The sequence below is a fragment of the Cherax quadricarinatus genome, chromosome 16, assembly GCF_038502225.1.
Source record: "Cherax quadricarinatus isolate ZL_2023a chromosome 16, ASM3850222v1, whole genome shotgun sequence".
In the NCBI taxonomy this organism is placed as follows: domain Eukaryota; kingdom Metazoa; phylum Arthropoda; class Malacostraca; order Decapoda; family Parastacidae; genus Cherax; species Cherax quadricarinatus.
The window spans coordinates 9,678,071-9,698,171 of NC_091307.1; the positions used below are offsets into that span (position 1 = coordinate 9,678,071).

General features: G+C 39.6%; 1 protein-coding gene across 1 annotated transcript in view; it reads left to right on the forward strand.

The window, feature by feature from the left end:
• The first annotated feature begins 3,829 nt into the window (after positions 1-3,829).
• Positions 3,830-20,101, forward strand: part of LOC128688861 (protein FAM185A) — a 43,234-nt gene continuing 26,962 nt past the window's right edge. The window contains exons 1-5 of the mRNA XM_070085398.1: positions 3,830-4,113; positions 10,877-11,045; positions 15,997-16,196; positions 17,524-17,704; positions 19,595-19,727. Of these exons, the coding sequence (XP_069941499.1) occupies positions 3,874-4,113; positions 10,877-11,045; positions 15,997-16,196; positions 17,524-17,704; positions 19,595-19,727 (923 nt within the window). The 5' untranslated portion in view covers positions 3,830-3,873. The remainder of the gene's footprint in view (positions 4,114-10,876; positions 11,046-15,996; positions 16,197-17,523; positions 17,705-19,594; positions 19,728-20,101) is intronic.

Consider the following 20,101-nt stretch of genomic DNA (forward strand, 5'->3'; position numbering starts at 1 on the left):
GATAATCTTCTCCATGACTTTGCACACAATACATGTCAGAGACACAGGTCTGTAGTTTAGTGCCTCGTTTCTGTTTCCTTTCTTAAATATGGGGACTACATTAGCTGTCTTCCATTTCTCAGGTAGTTGCCCAGTTTCAAGGGATGTGTTGAAGATTGTGGTTAGAGGCACGCACAGCATCTCTGCTCCTTCCCTAAGGACCCAGGGGGAGATGTTGTCCGGTCCCATCGCCTTTGAGGTGTCAAGGTCACTTAAGAGCTTCTTCACTTCCTCCTCAGTTGTTCGTATGTCATCCAACACTTGTTGGTATATTCCCTCTTGATGTTCCCTTCTGTGCTGTCTTCCCACAGCCCTTCCTGTCTCTACTGTAAAAACTTCCTTAAATCTCCTGTTTAGCTCCTCACATACCTCCTGATCATTTCTTGTGAGTTCTCCACCTTCTGTCCTTAATCTGATCACTTGGTCTTTGACTGTTGTCTTCCTCCTGATGTGGCTATACAACAGTTTCGGGTCAGTCTTGATTCTCGATGCTATGTCATTTTCATACTGTCGCTGGGCCTCCCTCCTTACCTGTGCGTACTCATTCCTGGCTCTGCGACTGATCTCCCTATTTTCGTGTGTTCTCTGCCTTCTGTACTTTTTCCATTCTCTATTGCACTTTGTTTTTGCCTCCTTACACCGTCGGGTAAACCAGGGGCTCGTTCTGGTCTTCCCGTTGTTACTGTTGCCCTTGGGAATAAACCTTTCCACTGCCTCCTTGCATTTTGTTGTTACATATTCCATCATTTCATTTACTGGCTTTCCTGCCAGTTCTCTGTCCCACTGGACCTCCCGCAGGAAGTTCTTCAACCCTATGTAGTCCCCTCTTTTATAGTCAGGCTTTTCCCATTCAACTCCTGTTATTGTCTCCACTTGCAGCTCTACTATGTATTCAAAGCACAGAACCACGTGGTCGCTAGCTCCTAGGGGACTCTCATACTTGATGTCCTCAATATCTGAGCTGTCCAGGGTGAACAAAAGGTCCAATCTTGCTGGTTCATCCTCCCCTCTCACTCTGGTAGTGTCCTTAACATGTTGGTGCATGAGGTTTTCCAGCACCACATCCAACATCCTGGCTCTCCATGTTTTGGGACCCCCATGTGGCTCCAGGTTTTCCCAGTCAATCTCCCTGTGGTTGAAATCCCCCATAACCAGCAACTTTGCTCTGCTGGAGTGAGCTCTTCTTGCCACCTCAGCAAGTGTGTCCACCATTGCTCTATTGCTCTCTTCATATTCCTCTCTTGGCCTCCTGCAGTTCTGTGGTGGATTATACATCACTGCAATGACCACTTTGTGTTCCCCAGACTGAAGTGTACCTGCTATGTAGTCTCTTTCTCCCGTCTCATCTATTCCTTCCATTTTCTCGAATTTCCATCTGTTTTTTATGAGCAGAGCAACCCCACCTCCCCCCCTGCCCCTTCTATCTTTCCTCATGATCTGGTATCCTGGTGGGAAGATTGCATCTGTTATTGTCTCCATGAGTTTTGTTTCTGTAACTGCTATGATGTCTGGGGACTTCTCATTGATTCTTTCTTGCCATTCCTCATGTTTATTCGTTAATCCATCTGCATTTGTGTACCAAACCTTCAACTTCTGTTCTAATACTGTAACTGTGGTGCGGGGGGTGGAAACAGAGGGATCGGTGTGTGATGGTTGGTTTGGATTGTTCAGTTGCCTTGGGGGAGTCGTGGCTGGAGTCCTTCTGCAGGTGTTTCTGGGGGGTGCGCTTGTCCTTCCATTTGATCCTGGGTTATTCTGCTCTCCTTTTTCATTTCCTCCCATTTCTCCTTTCGTTTTTGAACTCTCTCTTTCATTGTCTTCCTTTCGTCCTGTGTTCTGTCTCGATCGAGGTACACACTCCGGAACTCCTGCTTGCCTCTCAGCCGTGCTTTCTCCTGCAGGATCATGGTTCGGGTTGATTCTGCCTTGAAAATTACTTTGAGAGGCCGATTCCTTTTCTTTGTGAACCACCCAATTCTCCGAAAATTTGCCACCTGGGTCATGTCCCCCTCGCCTATCACCTTCATGATATCTTCAATCGCTTTTTTCTCCTCCTGCTTTCTTTCATCATAAGTTTCCCCTTTAGCTTCGTCTAGCCCATAGACAAACACGGATCTTTCCCTTTCCACCTCCCACTGTGACTCCCATTGCATCCTCTGATGTGTTTTAGTTCCTTCCCGTGGAGTGTTCCTTCCTTCAGTCCCTTCCCTAGTTATGGCCCCTATGCTTCTTGGTTTATCCTTCCTGCTCACCTGCTCCTGGCCCCCACAGGTATCTGTGTGTGTGTGTGTGTGTGTGTGTGTGTGTGTGTGTGTGTGTGTGTGTGTGTGTGCTTGTACTCACCTATTTGTACTCACCTATTTGTGGTTGCAGGGGTCGAGTCCTAGCTCCTGGCCCCGCCTCTTCACCGGTTGCTACTAGGCCCTCTCTCTCCCCGCTCCATGAGCTTTATCAAACCTCGTCTTAAAACTGTGTATGGTTCCTGCCTCCACTACGTGTGTGTGTGTGTGTGTGTGTGTGTGTGTGTGTGTACTCACCTATTTGTGGTTGCAGGGGTCGAGTCCTAGCTCCTGTGTGTGTGTGTGTGTGTGTGTGTGTGTGTGTGTGTGTGTGTGTGTGTGTGTGTGTGTATGCATCTACATGTATTTGTACGCTCGTGTGCATATGTCTGTGCGTGCGCCCACGTGTGTGTGTGTGTGCGCGCGCGCTCGTGTGGGTGTATGACCCACTTAATATTTGTATTTATAACTCATTACAATTGTGATCAGGTGTGGACGTATCAGTGGCTCATTACTTTGTAATTTGTTCATAACTGTATCCATGTATAGTAGTGAGGCTGATTTATTACCTTTGTAACTGGTCATGATTGTGACCAGATCTACCTGGAGTTCATTACCTTTGTAACTAGTTCAGCTATCATAACTTTGGGGTCCAGTCCCTGGACCCATTATGTACTTTGTAATCTTTTCACTACCGCCCACAGGATGGGTATGGGGTGCATAATAAACATATTAAACTAACTGCAGCTAGAATGATAACAAATTCTCACAACAGGCAACACACTCCACCAATATTCAAAACACTCAACCTACTCACCATACAAAACATCCATACTTATTACTGCACCTATTACATACATAGAACACTTAACTCTGATATTAACCCTCCCCTCAAACATCTCCTTGCCAACCTCAACAGAACACATGACCATAACACAAGGCACAGATCACTCTTTGATGTTCCTCGTGTCCATCTCACGCTATGCAAAAACTCAATGCACATAAAAGGCCCTAAAATCTGGAATTCATTACCTGTAAATATAAAAGAAACACTACCTGTTTACAAATTCAAGTCTCTTCTCAAAGTTCACTTACTCACTCAAAACCAAATAAATACTGAATAACTGAACCTTATAAATTGTATATCCTATATGTTACTCACAATTATATCACATAAATGTTAAACCTAGGACCCAATCTAACTTTGTTATTTTTTTAAATACACTACCTAACAGAATACTCCATTCTACTGAATGTACAGCAATGCATGCAACCATATGACCTGTCTTTGTAATACTCATTTGTGCTTTATAGTTATCTGTTTACAATAATGTCTTATCACTGATTTCATCATTGCTTAGTTAATCTTAAGTTAATTTTAAGCCAGCCCGTAATGCTATGCATATAAGTGGCTTTGGCATGCTGCTCTTACCTGTATTTTTTTGTACCTCTGTATGTATGCTAAAATTTCTAAATTTCTAAATAAATAACTAACTCCTGGGAAGGTGGATACAATAAAGCCTCAGTGACCCTTAACAACCTCTACAGCAACAACATGAGTTTCTCAACTCTGTTTATAAAAGTCTTAACACATATTCCAAGATATAGATTATCACACCGAGTTAATATTTTTGGCCCTGGACGTTTGTTAGGGCTTAAATGTAGATGTATCTTTACACATGAGACTAACGATTACGTTAGACTTAAACGTAAGGACTTACATGTGAACTCTGGGTTTGGTGTTCTCCATGCAAGTGGAACTGTTGATTTTGTTATAAAACCTGCTTGTATTCAGGTAAATATATTATTTGGTGATTTTTAGTGCTCCTCACTTTTAAGCATCGATAAATCTCAGGCCATCTCGCTAGTTTTACTACAGTACATTGGCAGTGATTTAAGTTTATTTGGGTACTGGCACAGAATACAATTATCATATATAGGAATAATAAGATTTTGTTCGGATTCTTAACCCCAGAGGGTTAGCTACTCAGGATAACTCAAGAAAGGCTGTGTGTCAACAAGGGACTGTCTTATTTCCATTGGGGTCCTCACTCTTCTCCCCCAGGATGTGACCAACACCAGTTAACTAACACCCAGGTACCTACTTGCTTGCTAGGTGAACAGGGACAGAAGGTATTAGGAAACACGCCAATGTTTTCACTCGGGCGGGGATCAAACCACAGACACTCAGCATGTGAAGTGAGTGTTGCCTACCAGGCCAGGGGCCAATTAAAAAAAAAAAAGAGTTATTCTGACCTGATAGCTTTAATGTTTGCTAGAGTATCAAATTCAAATTCAAATTTTTATTTCTTTGCATAGTTTACGTGTGACTGACATATTATAAGGAGTATTTCTATGTGTAGTTTACAGTGTGTAATTACAGTATTGATTTACTAGGTGCAAAGAAAGCCACTATCATGCCAAGGCATTTCCTGTGAAGTGAGGTGGGTAGGGGAGTGTGTAATAAGGGGTTAACTGTAAGGGTTTTGTGAAGTTAAGGGAAAAGTGAGCAGTGAAGAGGGTTTTGAAGAGGAAATTTTACTAGTAATTCAGTGTGATTGCTAAAGCAGATACTAAGTGTACTAGGGACTGGAAAAGAGAAATAAATATTATTGTATATGAGTAAAAGAGCAAAGAGTGAAAATGGCAGGCATTAGAGGGGTACAGGCTGCCATAATTATATTTATATTTCTTCTTCAATTCCATGAAGAAAGAAATCAGTCATGGGGGTTGGAAAAGGTGAATGGAGTAACAGCGCCCTGGACAGTAAAAGCCCAACAGTTGCCATCCTACCAGAAAAGTAAACCTCACTATCGCCGCAAGGTATGGCAACACCGCATACCCAAATAAAAACAGTGGCACACAGCTCTTATTGTAGCGCTCTTAAGTGGTGATATCCAAATTAATCCAGGACCTCAAACTATTGTGCAGAGGCAAAACAGACAGATAAATGACGGCGATAATGACGGTCTAGTAGCTAGGGATGATAACCTTAACTCCATATGTAATGCATACATAGGTCAATGTGAGACAATACAGCCATTATTATCTCAAACACTACCAAACAGATGCATACACTGTACTAAAGTACGCATGAAAAACAGAAAAGGCACCTTATGTAAAATGTGTAAGGGGTGGGTGCATGATGGATGTATGTACAATTATAGCAACGGTGCCAGAATTCATTTTGTGTGTAACAAATGCACTTTGGCACAGTTACCCTTTAGCAGTGATGACATTGATTTACCTAATTTTAATACAAATGGCCCATTGCCATATATTGATGATTATGATTGTTTTATGAAAACAGGCCTTCACTTTATTCATGTCAATGCAAGATCACTTCTTCCTAAATTGGCAGAGATTAGGATTCTAGCTAACAAAATTAGGGCGGCAGTTATAACCATCTCTGAATCTTGGTTGGATGATACGGTGACTGACGACGAGGTCAAAATAGAAGGTTACAATATAAAACGCTTAGATAGGAACAGAAAGGGTGGTGGAGTATGTGCCTACATTAGAAATGACTTAGCTTACAACCCAAGACCTGATTTAAATAACAATAAACTGGAGATTCTATGGTTTGAAGTGCTGCTTCCCAAGACCAAACCCATCTTAGTAGGAACTAGTTACCGCCCTCCTACCCAGGACCAGTTCTTAGAAGACTTTTCCAGAGTCTTGTCCGGAGTTGAAAGCAATTGCGAAACAATAATACTGGGCGACTTCAATATCTGTTTTCAGCAACAAAATAACGGGCTATGCAAAAGGTATAAGCAAATTCTAGGATTAAATAGCTACACCCAACTAATTAATAAACCAACCCGGATCACACAGTTCTCAGCCACCCTAATTGACCACATACTTTGCAACCGCGCTGAGAACATTAGTCAGTCAGGCGTCATTACCACAGGTCTTAGTGATCATTTCATCATTTACTGCACCAGGAAAATCACTAGGGATAGGATAGGCCTACACAGGACAATAAAAATGAGGTCAACTAGAAACTACAGTAAAGAAACACTGGTAAATAGGCTACACAATTGTGACTGGACAGAGATAACAAGTTGCACGGACGTAAACGATGCCTGGGAAAAATTCAAAACAATGTTCACTACCATTCTTAATAATATTGCACCAGTTAAAGAGGTTAGGATTAAACGAAGAACTGAACCCTGGATGACTACTGAGATATTAGATAATATGAAATTCAGAGACCAGCTGCTAAAAAGATTTAAAGAAACAGACAGGATATTGCAGCACTAAATGAATTCCAAAGGGTGAGGAACAGAGTACAGAGGCTTATAAAAGGAGCAAAGGCAAAGCACTATTGCTCAAAAATTGAAGAGTATAAGCATAACCCCAGAAAGCTCTGGCAACAACTAAAACAGTTGGGGTATAGCCATAAGCCAGTAGATAGGTCTAACATAGTACTCACTATCGATAATGAGGTATGCCACGAAACATCTAAGGTGGCAAATTGCTTTAATTCCTACTACACATCTGTTGCATCAACACTAGTAAGTAAACTACCAGCTGCATCAAATACCTTTAACACAGACTCTGATAAGTTTCAAACATACTATACCAATAAAGGGGTAACCCCAAACAGTTGTCAACTAGTAAGTGTATCTCATGACTTCATTCAAAAAGAACTAAGCAGGTTAAACCCAACTAAGAGCACAGGCCCTGATAACATCCTGTCTAAGTTCCTAAAAGATGGTGCTTCTGAACTGTCAATCCCTATTGCTCACATAATAAATCTATCAATCACCACTAATACCGTACCGGAGGGGTTCAAGGAGGCCAGAGTTACTCCTATCTTCAAGAAAAATAATAGGTCTGATGTAAGCAACTATAGACCTGTTAGTATACTCAGTATAATATCTAAAATTCTGGAGAGGGCGGTGTATTCTCAAGTAGTTAAGTACCTTAATGACAACAGCATTCTCCATAGCTATCAATCGGGCTTTAGAAGATCCTACTCAACCGATACCTCCCTTATTAATCTGATGGATTACCTGAGAACTGAAATGTCAAAAGGGAACCTCATAGGTATGGTAACCTTAGACCTGCAAAAGGCCTTCGATACTGTCAACCACAATATATTATGTAAGAAACTTCAAGCTATCGGTATAGGTTCTGTAGACTGGTTTAAGTCCTACCTTAGCAACAGGAGACAAATAGTCAAAATCAACAAAACGGAATCAGAACCCCTGCCGATAACATGTGGAGTTCCCCAAGGTAGTATTCTGGGTCCCTTACTATTCTTATGTTATGTCAATGATATGCCTATCAGTGTCAAGTGCAAACTCCTACTGTATGCAGATGACAGTGCTCTGTTAGTGACAGGTAAAGACCCACAAGATATTGCTAATGTTTTAACACTGGAACTGGAGTCCTGCAGCAAATGGTTAGTAGACAACAAACTATCATTACACCTAGGGGAAAACTGAAGCCATTCTCTTTGGAACAAAACATAAACTGAGAAGGGTAAATAATTTTAATGTTCAGTGTAATGGGGAGTCCATCACTTTGGTTTCATCAGTAAAATATCTGGGAATCCCCTTTGACCCATGCATGTCAGGAGAATTGATAGGGAACAGTGTAGTAAAGAAAGCGAATGCCAGACTGAAGTTCCTGTATAGACAAGCACAGTGTCTACCTACTGAGGCTCGCAGGACCCTATGTCTAGCCCTTATACAATGCCATATGGATTACGCTTGCTCTTCATGGTACTCTGCCTTGACAAAAAAACTGAAAGATAGACTGCAAATCACCCAGAACAAAATCGTAAGATTCATCCTGGGGCTGGGACCAAGAGAACATGTAGGCCAGGATGAATTACAGCAGTTGGATATGCTGAATGTTGAAGACAGAGTAAAACAACTGAAGCTAAATCATGTTTATAAAATTGCTCACGAACAGTGTCCAGAATATCTTGCTGTCAATTTTGTCAAGGTTGGGAACCAAAGCAATCATAGTACTAGGGGGAGAGAGCACAACTTTGTAGTACCCACAGTCAGTGGCCAGGCGTCAAACACCTTTTATTGTACAGCAATAAAGGAATGGAACAGACTACCCGCACATGCCAAAGCCAGTCATAGCATGAACCAGTTCAAGAAGACTGCCAAAAAGTGTCTGATGAATGAAGCTACAGAAAGGGAGGGGAATGATTTTCTATTTTTTAGCTAAAATACGTGTAAATTTTACCTTATCCCTAGTAATGACCCTCGTATTGTAGATAGTCTTAATGACCCTCGTGTAGTAGATAGTCTTTTTAGTATGATAATAAGATGTTATCTTCATTGTAGAATAATAAGAAAATATTATAACCTTTATATTATAATAATAAGGTAAAAGGACCCCAATGGAAATAAGTCACTCTGTCTGACTTTTTTGGGTTATCCTAGGTTCTCTACACATATGCTGCTATGTATGATAATTCTATGTAACTGTATTTGTGTATACCTGAATAAATTTACTTACTTACTTATTCCTAGATTAAATCTGCATATTTTACCAATTATTGTATAAACTTTTATTTTTTAGGGTGTAGCTATGAATTTCAGTGTAAAAAAGTGCAGAGAGATGTAATATGGGCATGGGCAAGGCATTATACTTATACTAGACAGTGAACAATTTCTTAAAAGCTATTTACATTGTAGTCAGGTAGTGATCAATTTATAGGTCAAGTTAGGTTAGGTTACATAAATCAGTAAAAACATGTAAATATTGAGTGTTGGTCCTTGACATATCTCTGCTATATATACTGTTTTTTAGCTGTCTGTATTAGGACTGAAAAAGCCATCATTAGGAAAACATCTTGAATGTCTTGATTGTAGATGTGTCAATTCCCACAATCTGTCAGTATTAACGTACTTGTACACTGTGTTAATTGCTTGTATAGCTAGTGCATGCAAACAATTGAGAGAGTACCTTACCTGTTTTACAGTACAGTTCTGTGCTATGTGTAAATAGATACTGTACTGTTTTTATTTATTCTTACAAAAAAAAAAATCCATATTAAATATACGTACTTTTATATAAAAGTCCCTTATACATACAGTGCAAATTTTGTTAACCCTTTCACTGTCCAGACCCCCAGAATTAATATTGCTTCCAGTGTCCACTTAAAAAAAAAATCTGAAATAGTAAGATAAAATTTTTGTTCAGATTTTTAACCCTAGAGGGTTAGTCACCCAGGATAACCCAAGAAAGGCAGTGTGTCATCAAGGGACTGTCTGTCTTACTTCCATTGGGGTCTTCAATCTTGTCTGCAGGATGTGATCCACACCAGTCAACTAACACCCAGGTACCTAGTTGCTTGCTAGGTGAACGGCACAACAGTTGTAAGGAAATACGCCGAATGTTTTGGGGATCAAACCAAGGACACTTAGTGTGTGAAGTGAGAGCATTGCATACCAAGCAAAATTACGAAATTTAATGGAAAACTTTCAGAATTACGCAGGCGTTAAGTTAGTGATCTGGGCACAGTTTAGACATTGGTGATTTCACCCACTTTGAGTCGTACTTTAAGTCAATTCTATTGCTCCATTCAACCAAGTTCTTAACTATTTTGCTAGTATGTCTTCCATTCTATAGATTGAGCATAAGAAACTGCCTATTAAACTATTACAGCTACCTGATAAAGTGCACAAAAATCTGTAATTTGGACAGTGTTACACAAATTTAAAAAATATCACTTTAAAAAAAAAGAATGAAAAATAAACAATGTAGACATTCCTGGCACTAAAACATTTCCTCTGTTCATTAATTATGTCTCCAGGCCTTATCTGTATTACACTTGCCTTCCATTTATAATCACACAAAAATAGAAAAATTACTTTATTTTCCAGATAATAAAATATAACCAGGAATGATTGGTCATGGTTTACAGTGGCCCACTAATTGAATCAGACATTTTAAAAACCCACGAAAAACTGGGGAGTGTAGGGGAACCTTACCTGTCTTCAGGAAATTTGGCATAAATAGAATATTTCCACTACTTTGAGCCCAATTTCAAGTTACTTCCAGTACTGAAACCAATCAGAATCATCCCTATTTCAGTAGTACGTCTTCCATTCTGTAAAATGATACCAAGAAAGCCAATAAAACCATAAAAATCATCCTAGGAAACATGTCATAGATGCTATTTTAAACCAAACACATGGTGAAAATTTTGCATTTCCTCATCATGCACTGCATGGGAGAGATTTTTTTATACTATGCATGCTCAACAGACCCATTCTTTCATATCTATGCCAAAATTTACAGCTCACAGGTTATTGGAGTGAGCTGAGCTCACGACAAACTCTATGAGGGACCCTGGCCTCAATGATGTGGTTCTGTGTGACAGCCACTAAAGGGTTAAATGCAGTTGAAAAGAACATTCGAAATTGAACAGCATTTAGAAACCCCTTCATAGTATGTGCCATTCAATTCTTGATGCACTTATTCAGTCAGATTTAAGAAAAATTGCATAATATAGAGGAGCTTTTCAAAAGCTACTACCATTGATACAGAGTATGAGTGCTATACAGAATGCAATACTTTTGCAGGAGTACCCTGATGCAGATCGAGCTTTAGTTAACATCTATGGACTACCCAGTCTCTCGTGTGATGGAGTTAATATTGAACTAACTGGAGAACTGAAAGACATTCTCACAATTACTGCTTCTCCACAGTCACCAAATGTGTATTGTGAAGTACAAATACCAGTCAAATATGGTAAGTTTATTATTATTTAATAGAAAAACTTTCCTTCAGTTTATTAATGTAGGATAAACCAAGAAAGTCACAGTGTGGATTATTTCCATTGGGGTACTTTGCTTGGATCCACTTCCCAAGGATGTGACCCACAGTAGTCAGCTAACACCCAGGTACCTATTTGCTGTCAGGTGAACAGGGACAGCAAGTGTAAGGAGATTTGTCCTTATAATTCAACTCACCTGGGACTGAATCCAGATCCTTCAGCTATGTGACAGTGTTCTACTACCAAACTGTGAGCCTCATCGTCTTCCTCAACATTGGTGGTAAAAAAATATCATGAATATTTAACAAAGCTGTATTCTTTCAGTATTATAAGTGGTGCACAGTACAGTATTAGATTTATAAACTGTATCTGCAGTGGAAGGAAGGTGGGGTAGGGGTCATTCTAGGAAAGGTTGGAGGGAGGGGGTAAAGGAGGTTTTGTGGGCTTTCAGCAAGCGTGTGTGAGCGTGTTAGATAGGAGCGAATGGGTACAAATGCTTTTTGGGACCTGACGAGCTGTTGGAGTGTGAGCAGGGTAATATCTTGTGAAGGGATTCAGGGAAACTGGGTAGCCGGACTTTAGTCCTGGAGGTGGGAAGTACAATCCCTGCACTTTAAAGGAGGGGTTTGGGATATTGGCTGTTTGGAGTGACATCTAAGCTGTCATATCTGAGTGCCTCTGCAGAGACAGTGATTATGTATGAGTGATGGTAAAAGTGTTGAACGATGATGAAAGTTTTTTCTTTCTTTTTGGGTTTTTCATTCTTTTTGGATTTTTCTTTCTTTTTGGGTCACCTGCCTTGGTAGGAAATGGCCAGTGTGTTAAAAAAAAAAAAGTCTGCTAATAAAGATAAGTACTTATATGAGAAAGTTCTAGGATGTAGTAATTATAAGTAAAAAACTTGTAAGCTTACTAAAAATATAGTAGTATAATATTACAGTTATATAAAGAATAGCAATATTATACAGGAAAATACTGTATCCAAAAAGGATGATATTAAAAAACAGGACACCTTACAACAACAGGATAATATACATAAACTGGATAATATACAAAAAACAGGATAATATACACAAAATCGAGTACTGCATAGGAAAAGAGCAGTGTATTTACATAAAATATGATACCCTAACAAATGAAGGAGGAATATGGGGTAATCCCAGGAACAGTTGAAATGAGGTGATAGAGGTTTTTAGACCCAGGGGCTTGAACATCCAGAAGGCATGTGTGAGTACATTGGATATGAGTGGAGATATAATATTTTTGATACTTGACATATTGAAACATGAGCAAGATAACATTTATGAAGGGTTTCAGGGACATCAGTTAGCCAGACTTGAGTCCTTGAGCTAGGAAGGACAATGCCTACATTCTGAAGAAGGGTTGAGGATGTTGCAGTTGAGTCATCTGAATTGTGATGTCATCTCACTTTTGGCAAGACATCAGTTGAATGAGTGATGATGAATGTGTTGGGTTATCCTGCCTATGTGGGAGATGGCCAGTAAGGTAAAAAGAAAATCAGTGAATACTATACATATGAAAAGTGTGAACAGGGAAAAGGTTCACATTTGACAATTTACAATATTACAATTATTACCTATGTATAATAAGCAAATAAATTTCATACTTCTGACATTTTTATACTTGTAAACAAGATTTTATTGTATGTTAGCAGAAAATTTTTCAAATTGATGAAAAGTGAGTTCCTGTTAGAATTTACATTTATTAAAATTAGAGTTGTTGCTTGTGTATTAAAAGCAGATGTAAAAGATATAAGTTATGCTGATACTAGTAAGCATTTATTAGCACTGATTCATTAATTAATACTGCATGATATTCTTTTTATTATCTGTTATTTAACCCCTTCAGGGTCCAAGGCCAAAATCTGAAGTGGTGCTCCAGTGTCCAAGAAATTTTGAAAAAAAAAAAAAAAAAAAAAATTTCTTACAGAATTAAAGAGCATATTTTTGTGAAGGTAATAAGACAAAAAAAAAAATTCTGATCAGTACTTACCAAGATACAGTGCCAAGAAGTTTGTCAAAAATGATGTGGTGGCGGCAACATCGACGAATTCCACATACGCGCATTACTTTATTTAGCGATTTTTGTAGTTTTTTCTTTTCTTTTCCAATTTTTTTCACATCCTACTAACATTTGGGGCCTGAGAGACCAATACTGTATATAATGCATATATATATAAATTCACTGTATTGAACACAATAACCACACTAAAGTTATTATCATATTATTGTTTACCACTGTTGTTTATTACAATAAACATGCACAAATCTTGTATAATACTAATGTTCTATCATATATTTACATATTTACAATCACTGGACATGGTTTTAGAACTGCTGGAGCTTGTGGAACTCCTTGAAACAAGGCACCATACACAGAGGCATTGACCCCCGAAACTCTCTCCAGGTAAACTCCAGGTAAACATTCCTCACACATAAACCGGGTGTCTTTGCATCTTTGTTGCCGTCATTTTGTTTGTGCACAGACGATGCATCTCTTCTGAGCAAATTTCTTCTGAGTTGAAGGAAGCTGTATTATGAAATGATCACCTTCCCTCCTCAAACGCTTGGGTATATCCTGAGTAATTCGAGGACCTTGTTGTATAGCAGGTGTTCTTACCTGGTACTTCATTATGAGTTGTCTGACAACAGACAAACAAAATTCACCATACGGTGGTCTGTTGCCAGTCTTTATTTGGTACATATTATATGCATTGATCATTGAAATGTCCATGAGATGGAAGAAAAGTTTCATGTACCACTTGTAACTCCTACGAACACAATCAACAAAACCAATCTGCATGTCACATTTGTCAACCGAGTGCATGTTTTGCGTATAATCAATCACTGTCACTGGTTTTCGAATACAGTACGTTCATTAGTTACTCGATCAACTTTGCCACTGTCTTGCATTTCATTACGGTGAATAGTTTCAACAATGTGACATCTCATTTGTCATGCCACCGTAATGCCATGATGTCATTGGCAGTAAACACCTGCACTTCATCACCACGAGCACCTGCGTTGAGCCTGGGCATATGTTTACGATTAGAACGCACTGTGCCACACACATCTGTCTTGTTCACTCGGATGAAATCACTGAGTAATGGGCTTGTGTACCAGTTATCAGTATATAATGTATGCCCCTTACCAAGATAAGGTGCCATCATGTTTCTCACTACGTCACCTGAGATACCCAATAACATCTTGGTATCTTTCAATGTTTTTCTTTCCGTGTATACAACAATATCCAACACCAGGCCACTGTCACAGTCACAGAGTACAAACAGTTTTATACCAAAGCGTTTCCTCTTGCTTGGTATATACTGCTTGAATGCCAGTCTACCTTTGAACAAAATCAAAGACTCATCAATTACAAGATTCTTGAATGGATAAAAGTATATGCTGAACTTTTGTTTGAGATACATGAAAACATTTCTAATCTTGTATAACCTGTCACTTCTATCAGGCCTGGTTTTGTCAGAGAAGTGCAATATACGTAACAGTAAGATAAACCTGTTCACTGGTATGATTTCACTGAAGACCGGAGAAGAAATTAGCCGATCTGTGGATCAGTATGCTTTTATATTATGCTTATAGACATGAGGCATAAGCATTATTGTTGCAAAAAGCAAATACATTTCTGCAACAGTCGTCTCTTTCCACCTGTGTAGTCTTGACTGTGGTGATATGATCGTATTTGCCATGGTGTACTCAAAATACTTATTACTTTCCCTGACAATAGTTTCCATCAATGGCTGGTCAAAGAATAATTCAAAGAATTCAAGTTCATTGGCCGTGGTTCCAAGGGGACAAGTAGGTAGAATTCCACTTTGAGAGTCATCAAAGTGGTGAGGCTTGGGAACAAAATTGGGATTTTGCTGCCAATCCCAGATACGGTTTGCTGGTGGATACTGGACATCATAGGCTGGTTGTGCGGGTGGTTGTGATTGTGGTGGGCTGGTGGCTGACGCTCCGCTTTGTCCTTGAACTGAGTCAGCAGCATGGGTCCCAGCCTGGGCTGGTGAGTCACGCATGGCGGTGCCACTACCATCACCACTACCACCATCTACTGATGCCTGTGGTCTATCCATGCCAAGTGTAGCCACATCATCCTCACTATCACTATTTAAACCTGGTGTAGGGCCACGGGATGTATTCCGGGATGTACTCCGTCCCCTGGGCACAGCATAGGGTACACTACCCGAGCGCATGCAGCGGCGCACATACCAACGCTTCACTGGTGAATATGATTCCTCACTATCACTACTCAAATGATCGTCAAGCGCAATAAAATCACAATCCACGTCACATCATCATTACTGAAGTCAGAGGCCTGGCCATGCAAAAATATTAGTTTTCTCTTGCATTGAGGTACAACCGACCGTGAGTCACGAGTGCCCACACCAGAGGTAGAAGGTTGAGGATCGTCAGTGTTTTCTGCACTATTATCGATATCCTGGTCTATCCTTTCGGTCACTAACTGATCAAAGCCATAGAATTCGTCTTCATTTCCACTTCCATCAGTGTCAGAACTATCAGATAGGAAGAGGAGAGTCCCAATTTTCCGGGGAGTGAGAGCTGACTTGCGACGAGGTATGGTGAACAAGGGTAACTGAGCTGGCGTTCCCACAATGCTATGCGGGTGCCTAGATTTTTTTTTTATGGCGCACACCCACCACGCAGACCCGTTCTCTCACATGTAGGCCTATGAGCGCTTTCACACTAAATTTAACGGCGCTAGAATTTTGGTGTAGATCTACGGTTTGGACACTCAACATGAAGCCGTAGATCTACGGGACGGACCCTGAAAGGGTTAATACAACAACAAAATAATATGGTACAATTGAAGATAAGAGACTGGTATTGGGTGGTAAAGTACTCATGTAAAATGTCTCTTTTTCAGATCTTGATGTTAAGTTGTTTGACAAAGCTAGTGTACATATTCTGGGGATGGAGGCAGATGAAGTAAATTTATCTACTGAAGAGGGTGACGTGAACACTCATGGGCTCAAAAGTCATAATATTCATATTACCACTAATCATGGCAATATAACCTCTGAAGGAACTATGCAAGGAAGCCTTTTTATCTGGGCTAAGAAAACAGTAAGTTTAATATTCTTATCTATATTTGGGAGCAATAGAAATAATACATTATATTCGTGGGAAAGCACTAAACCCATAAGGGTTGTATAACATTTGGGAAATGGTAGGTAATTAGGTTTGATCTGAGGAAATATAGTAAGATAAGATTTGTTCAGATTTTTAACCAAGAGGGTTAACCACCCATAATAACCCAGGAAAGTTACTGCATCATCATGGACTGTCTGTTCTATTTCAATTGTGGTCCTTTTAATCTTGTCCCCCAGTATGTGACACACCAGTCTACTAACACCCAGGTACCTACTTAATGCTTGGTGGACAGGGACAACATGCTCAGCATTTCCACTCATGCTGGGGATTGAACTCTGGACACACTGTGTGTGAGCTGAGTGCATTGTCAACCAAGCCACGAGACTCTACATTTGTGGGAAAGCACTAAATCTTATGGATTTAGGCATGTGGCATGTGGAGAATGGGAGGTAATTAGGGTTAATCTGAGGAAAGGAAGGGATCAGGAGTCAGCCCTACAATAGCATCGAGGCACTTTCCTTGAAGGGTCTGTATTCAGGAAAGTTGAAGTCATATGTTTGTTGAGGATACTTTGATGAGTGTAAATCCATAAAATTTATATCCTTTACCTTTTGTCCCATTTATATGAGGATGTAGGGTAAAAGCAGAGATTAATCTGGAAAAGAATTTTAGATAAAAATAGTGATTTAGGATTTACAGTTACACCAAGTCCTTCATATTACCTTCCACACTTATTAGTATTGCAGAAAATAGAGAAACCACATACTTATGGAAGGAGAAAAGAGAATATGAATGTGTAAATTCAAGAATTATGTGGATTAAAGTAAAGGTTGGATGCGAGAAGTGGGTCATAATAAGCGTGTATGCACCTGGAGAAGAAAGGAATGCAGAGGAGAGAGAGAGATTTTGGGAGATGTTAAGTGAATGTATAGGAGCCTTTGAACCAAGTGAGAGAGTAATTGTGGTAGGGGACCTGAATGGTAAAGTAGGAGAAACTTTTAGAGAGGGTGTGGTAGGTAAGTTTGGGGTGCCAGGTGTAAATGATAATGGGAGCCCTTTGATTGAACTTTGTAGGAAAATGTCTAGCTCTGTATCTCGTCTATTTTGTATATAAGGTCGATAACGATCTACGTCAATTGTAAAACTCTCTTTTCCAAGTCCACCCTTACAGTTTGTTTCCACTCATTTCTTATAATTTCTTAAGCTAACTTATGTGTATACAATATTATAAAACTGACGAATACAATACTGTCTTAACATCTCGTCTTTCACATGTTTTTGTGTTTCCTGTCATCCACAGCACATTAAAGCCAAAAGGCTTCAAGGACTAATGTTGAATATTGAAGCTGAGGAATTAAGCACTGCAATTGATTCCTCATACATGAATGAAGGTCAGATATCAGCTAAATGTGGAGATGTCATCATAAAAAATCTTCATGGCTGCACTGATTTATTAATCAAACAAGGGAGAATTTTTATCAGTAAGTATGAAATAGCAATACAAAAGGGGAGGGAGGGGGTAAAGGAGGTTTTGTGTGCGAGGGGCTTGGACTTCCAGCAGGCATGCATGAGCGTGTTTGATAGTGAATGGAGACAAATGGTTTTTAATACTTGACGTGCTGTTGGAGTGTGAGCAAAGTATATGAAGGGATTCAGGGAAACCGGCAGGCCGGACTTGAGTCATTTTACAAACTCTACAGGTTATATACATTCTCCCATTTGCATACTTTCCCAAGTTACTCCACAGATCTTTACAACTTCTCCATAGAATCTTTCAAAAAAACCTTGTCAAGGAGCAACTTTGACAAATCCCACTTTGTATCAAATTTATTATCTTTTAACCCCACAGTTCTGCCTAACACCCTAGCATTCAGTTCTTTTATAACCCTGTCTATAAATGTTAAACAGCTATGGTAACATTACTGGGAGGTAGTCTCCCTTGCTCCTACATCCTAACCTGAGCCTGATGATCCACATAAAAACTCTCTCCTGCTTATAGTAACCTACCACCTATACCCTAAATATAAATACAGTGATCCCTTGAGTTATGATAATTTTGAGTTGAAATTTACCCTCATTAAGGAATTTAGTTTTTGAGTTGCATTGAAAAATTTAAAATATGATATGCATATGATAGTTAGTGCACATGAGTGCCTCAGCCTAGAGACCAGACAGGGTGATGAAGAGGTCTTAATTGGAGTGATGATGGAGGGAGTACTGGAGGTGAGTGTGAGGGAGGGAGGATGGAAGGAGGAAAGCAGACAGAGAAGGGAGAGAGACAGTATACATTCCAAATGTGGGGAGTGGGAGACTGCAACAAAGAGTAAATATTAAATCTGCAATTATTTGCCAATCTATGCCTGCCTGCCTGCCCAACCCTGTCCTGTCCTGATCTGCCTGTTCTGCCTACCTCCTCTGGGCTGTCCTGTCCTGTTTGCTCTGGCCTGTCCTGCCTCCTCTGGCCTCTCCTGCTCTGCCTTGCCCTCCCCTGCCCTGCCTGCTCTGGCCTGTCTGGCTCTGCCCTGCCCTGCCCTGCCCTGCCTACTCTGCCCTGCTTGTTCTATATGCCCCAACCTGCCCTGTCTTCTCTCCCATGCTTGTTCTACATGCATCAGCCTACAATGCTTGCCTGCCTGCCTGCCTGCTCTGGCCTCTCCTGTCCTGTCTGCTCAATCCTGAATGTCCTACCTCCTCTGCCAATACCTCTGGAGATCTCAAGCTGAAGTCTGTTGTAATTTACCACTCAGAAAACTCCCAGAGTGTTTAAACAAAAAGTATCCAAGGGCAGGTTGGGTGCTCTGGTGTCATGGAACAAATTACTATAAAACTATGTATTTTGGGGTTTGAGTTATGATAGTTTTGAGGTATGATACATATTCTGGAACAGATTAATGTCATAACTCAAGGGACCACTGTACTAGCTAAATTTAGGCTGACATTAAATAGGGTAGATAAGATTAAGTTAACTTATAGTAATTTTTTAGCAAGGTGATATTAATTGGCTAAGTAGTTTTGGTGCAAAATTGAAATTTTTATACTTTATTTCATAAAAAAAATAATAGGTTATATATCAGTGCATGAGAAATTTTCTTTTTTTTTTAGGGCAGTTTAGCTTGTTTGATCGACTCTGCCAAAACTATATTATAGTAATTTTTAGCAAGGTGATATTAATTGGCTAGGTAGTTTTGGTGCAAAATTAAAAATTTTTATACTTTGTTATTTCATAAAAAAAAAATAGATGTTATGCTATATCAGTGCATGAGAATTTTTTTTTTTTGGGCAGTTTAGCTTGTTTGATTGACTCTGCCAAAATAAAACATGCATAGAGTAAATAAAAAATATATAGTTTATGTATATCCCCCTCTTTTTAGCTGGGTTTCATGGGCAGCTTTCTGGCTTTGTCGGATCAGGTCAAGTTGATATTCAAGTCACTGACGTCACAGCAAATTCAACACTTCACATAAATGAGGGAAGTTTAGTGCTTTCAATCCTTGAGAATCCCAGGTATGTTTGTTCATTATTCTTTTTGTCTGTCTACGTAATCTAAAATTTAGCCAAGTATAGATATAAATGTGCATACATACTCTAGTTGAGTTAAATAAACACTAACAGAAATCACAGTATAATATATGCATTATTATTGGCTAAAATAATTGCTTAGAATACAAAGCAATTCTAAGCAACATTTAGACATGAACAGTTCTATAACCCATACAGATTTAGCACATGTTTTTGAATATAATAATAATTAAGCATAAATATCAATTTTGAAGTTTAAGAGCTGTTATCTTATATCACCTCACTTCAAAGCCCAGCCCTATCTAGGGTATACTAACACCCCCTTCCTGGGCTGTGGCCCACAACATTCAACTAATACC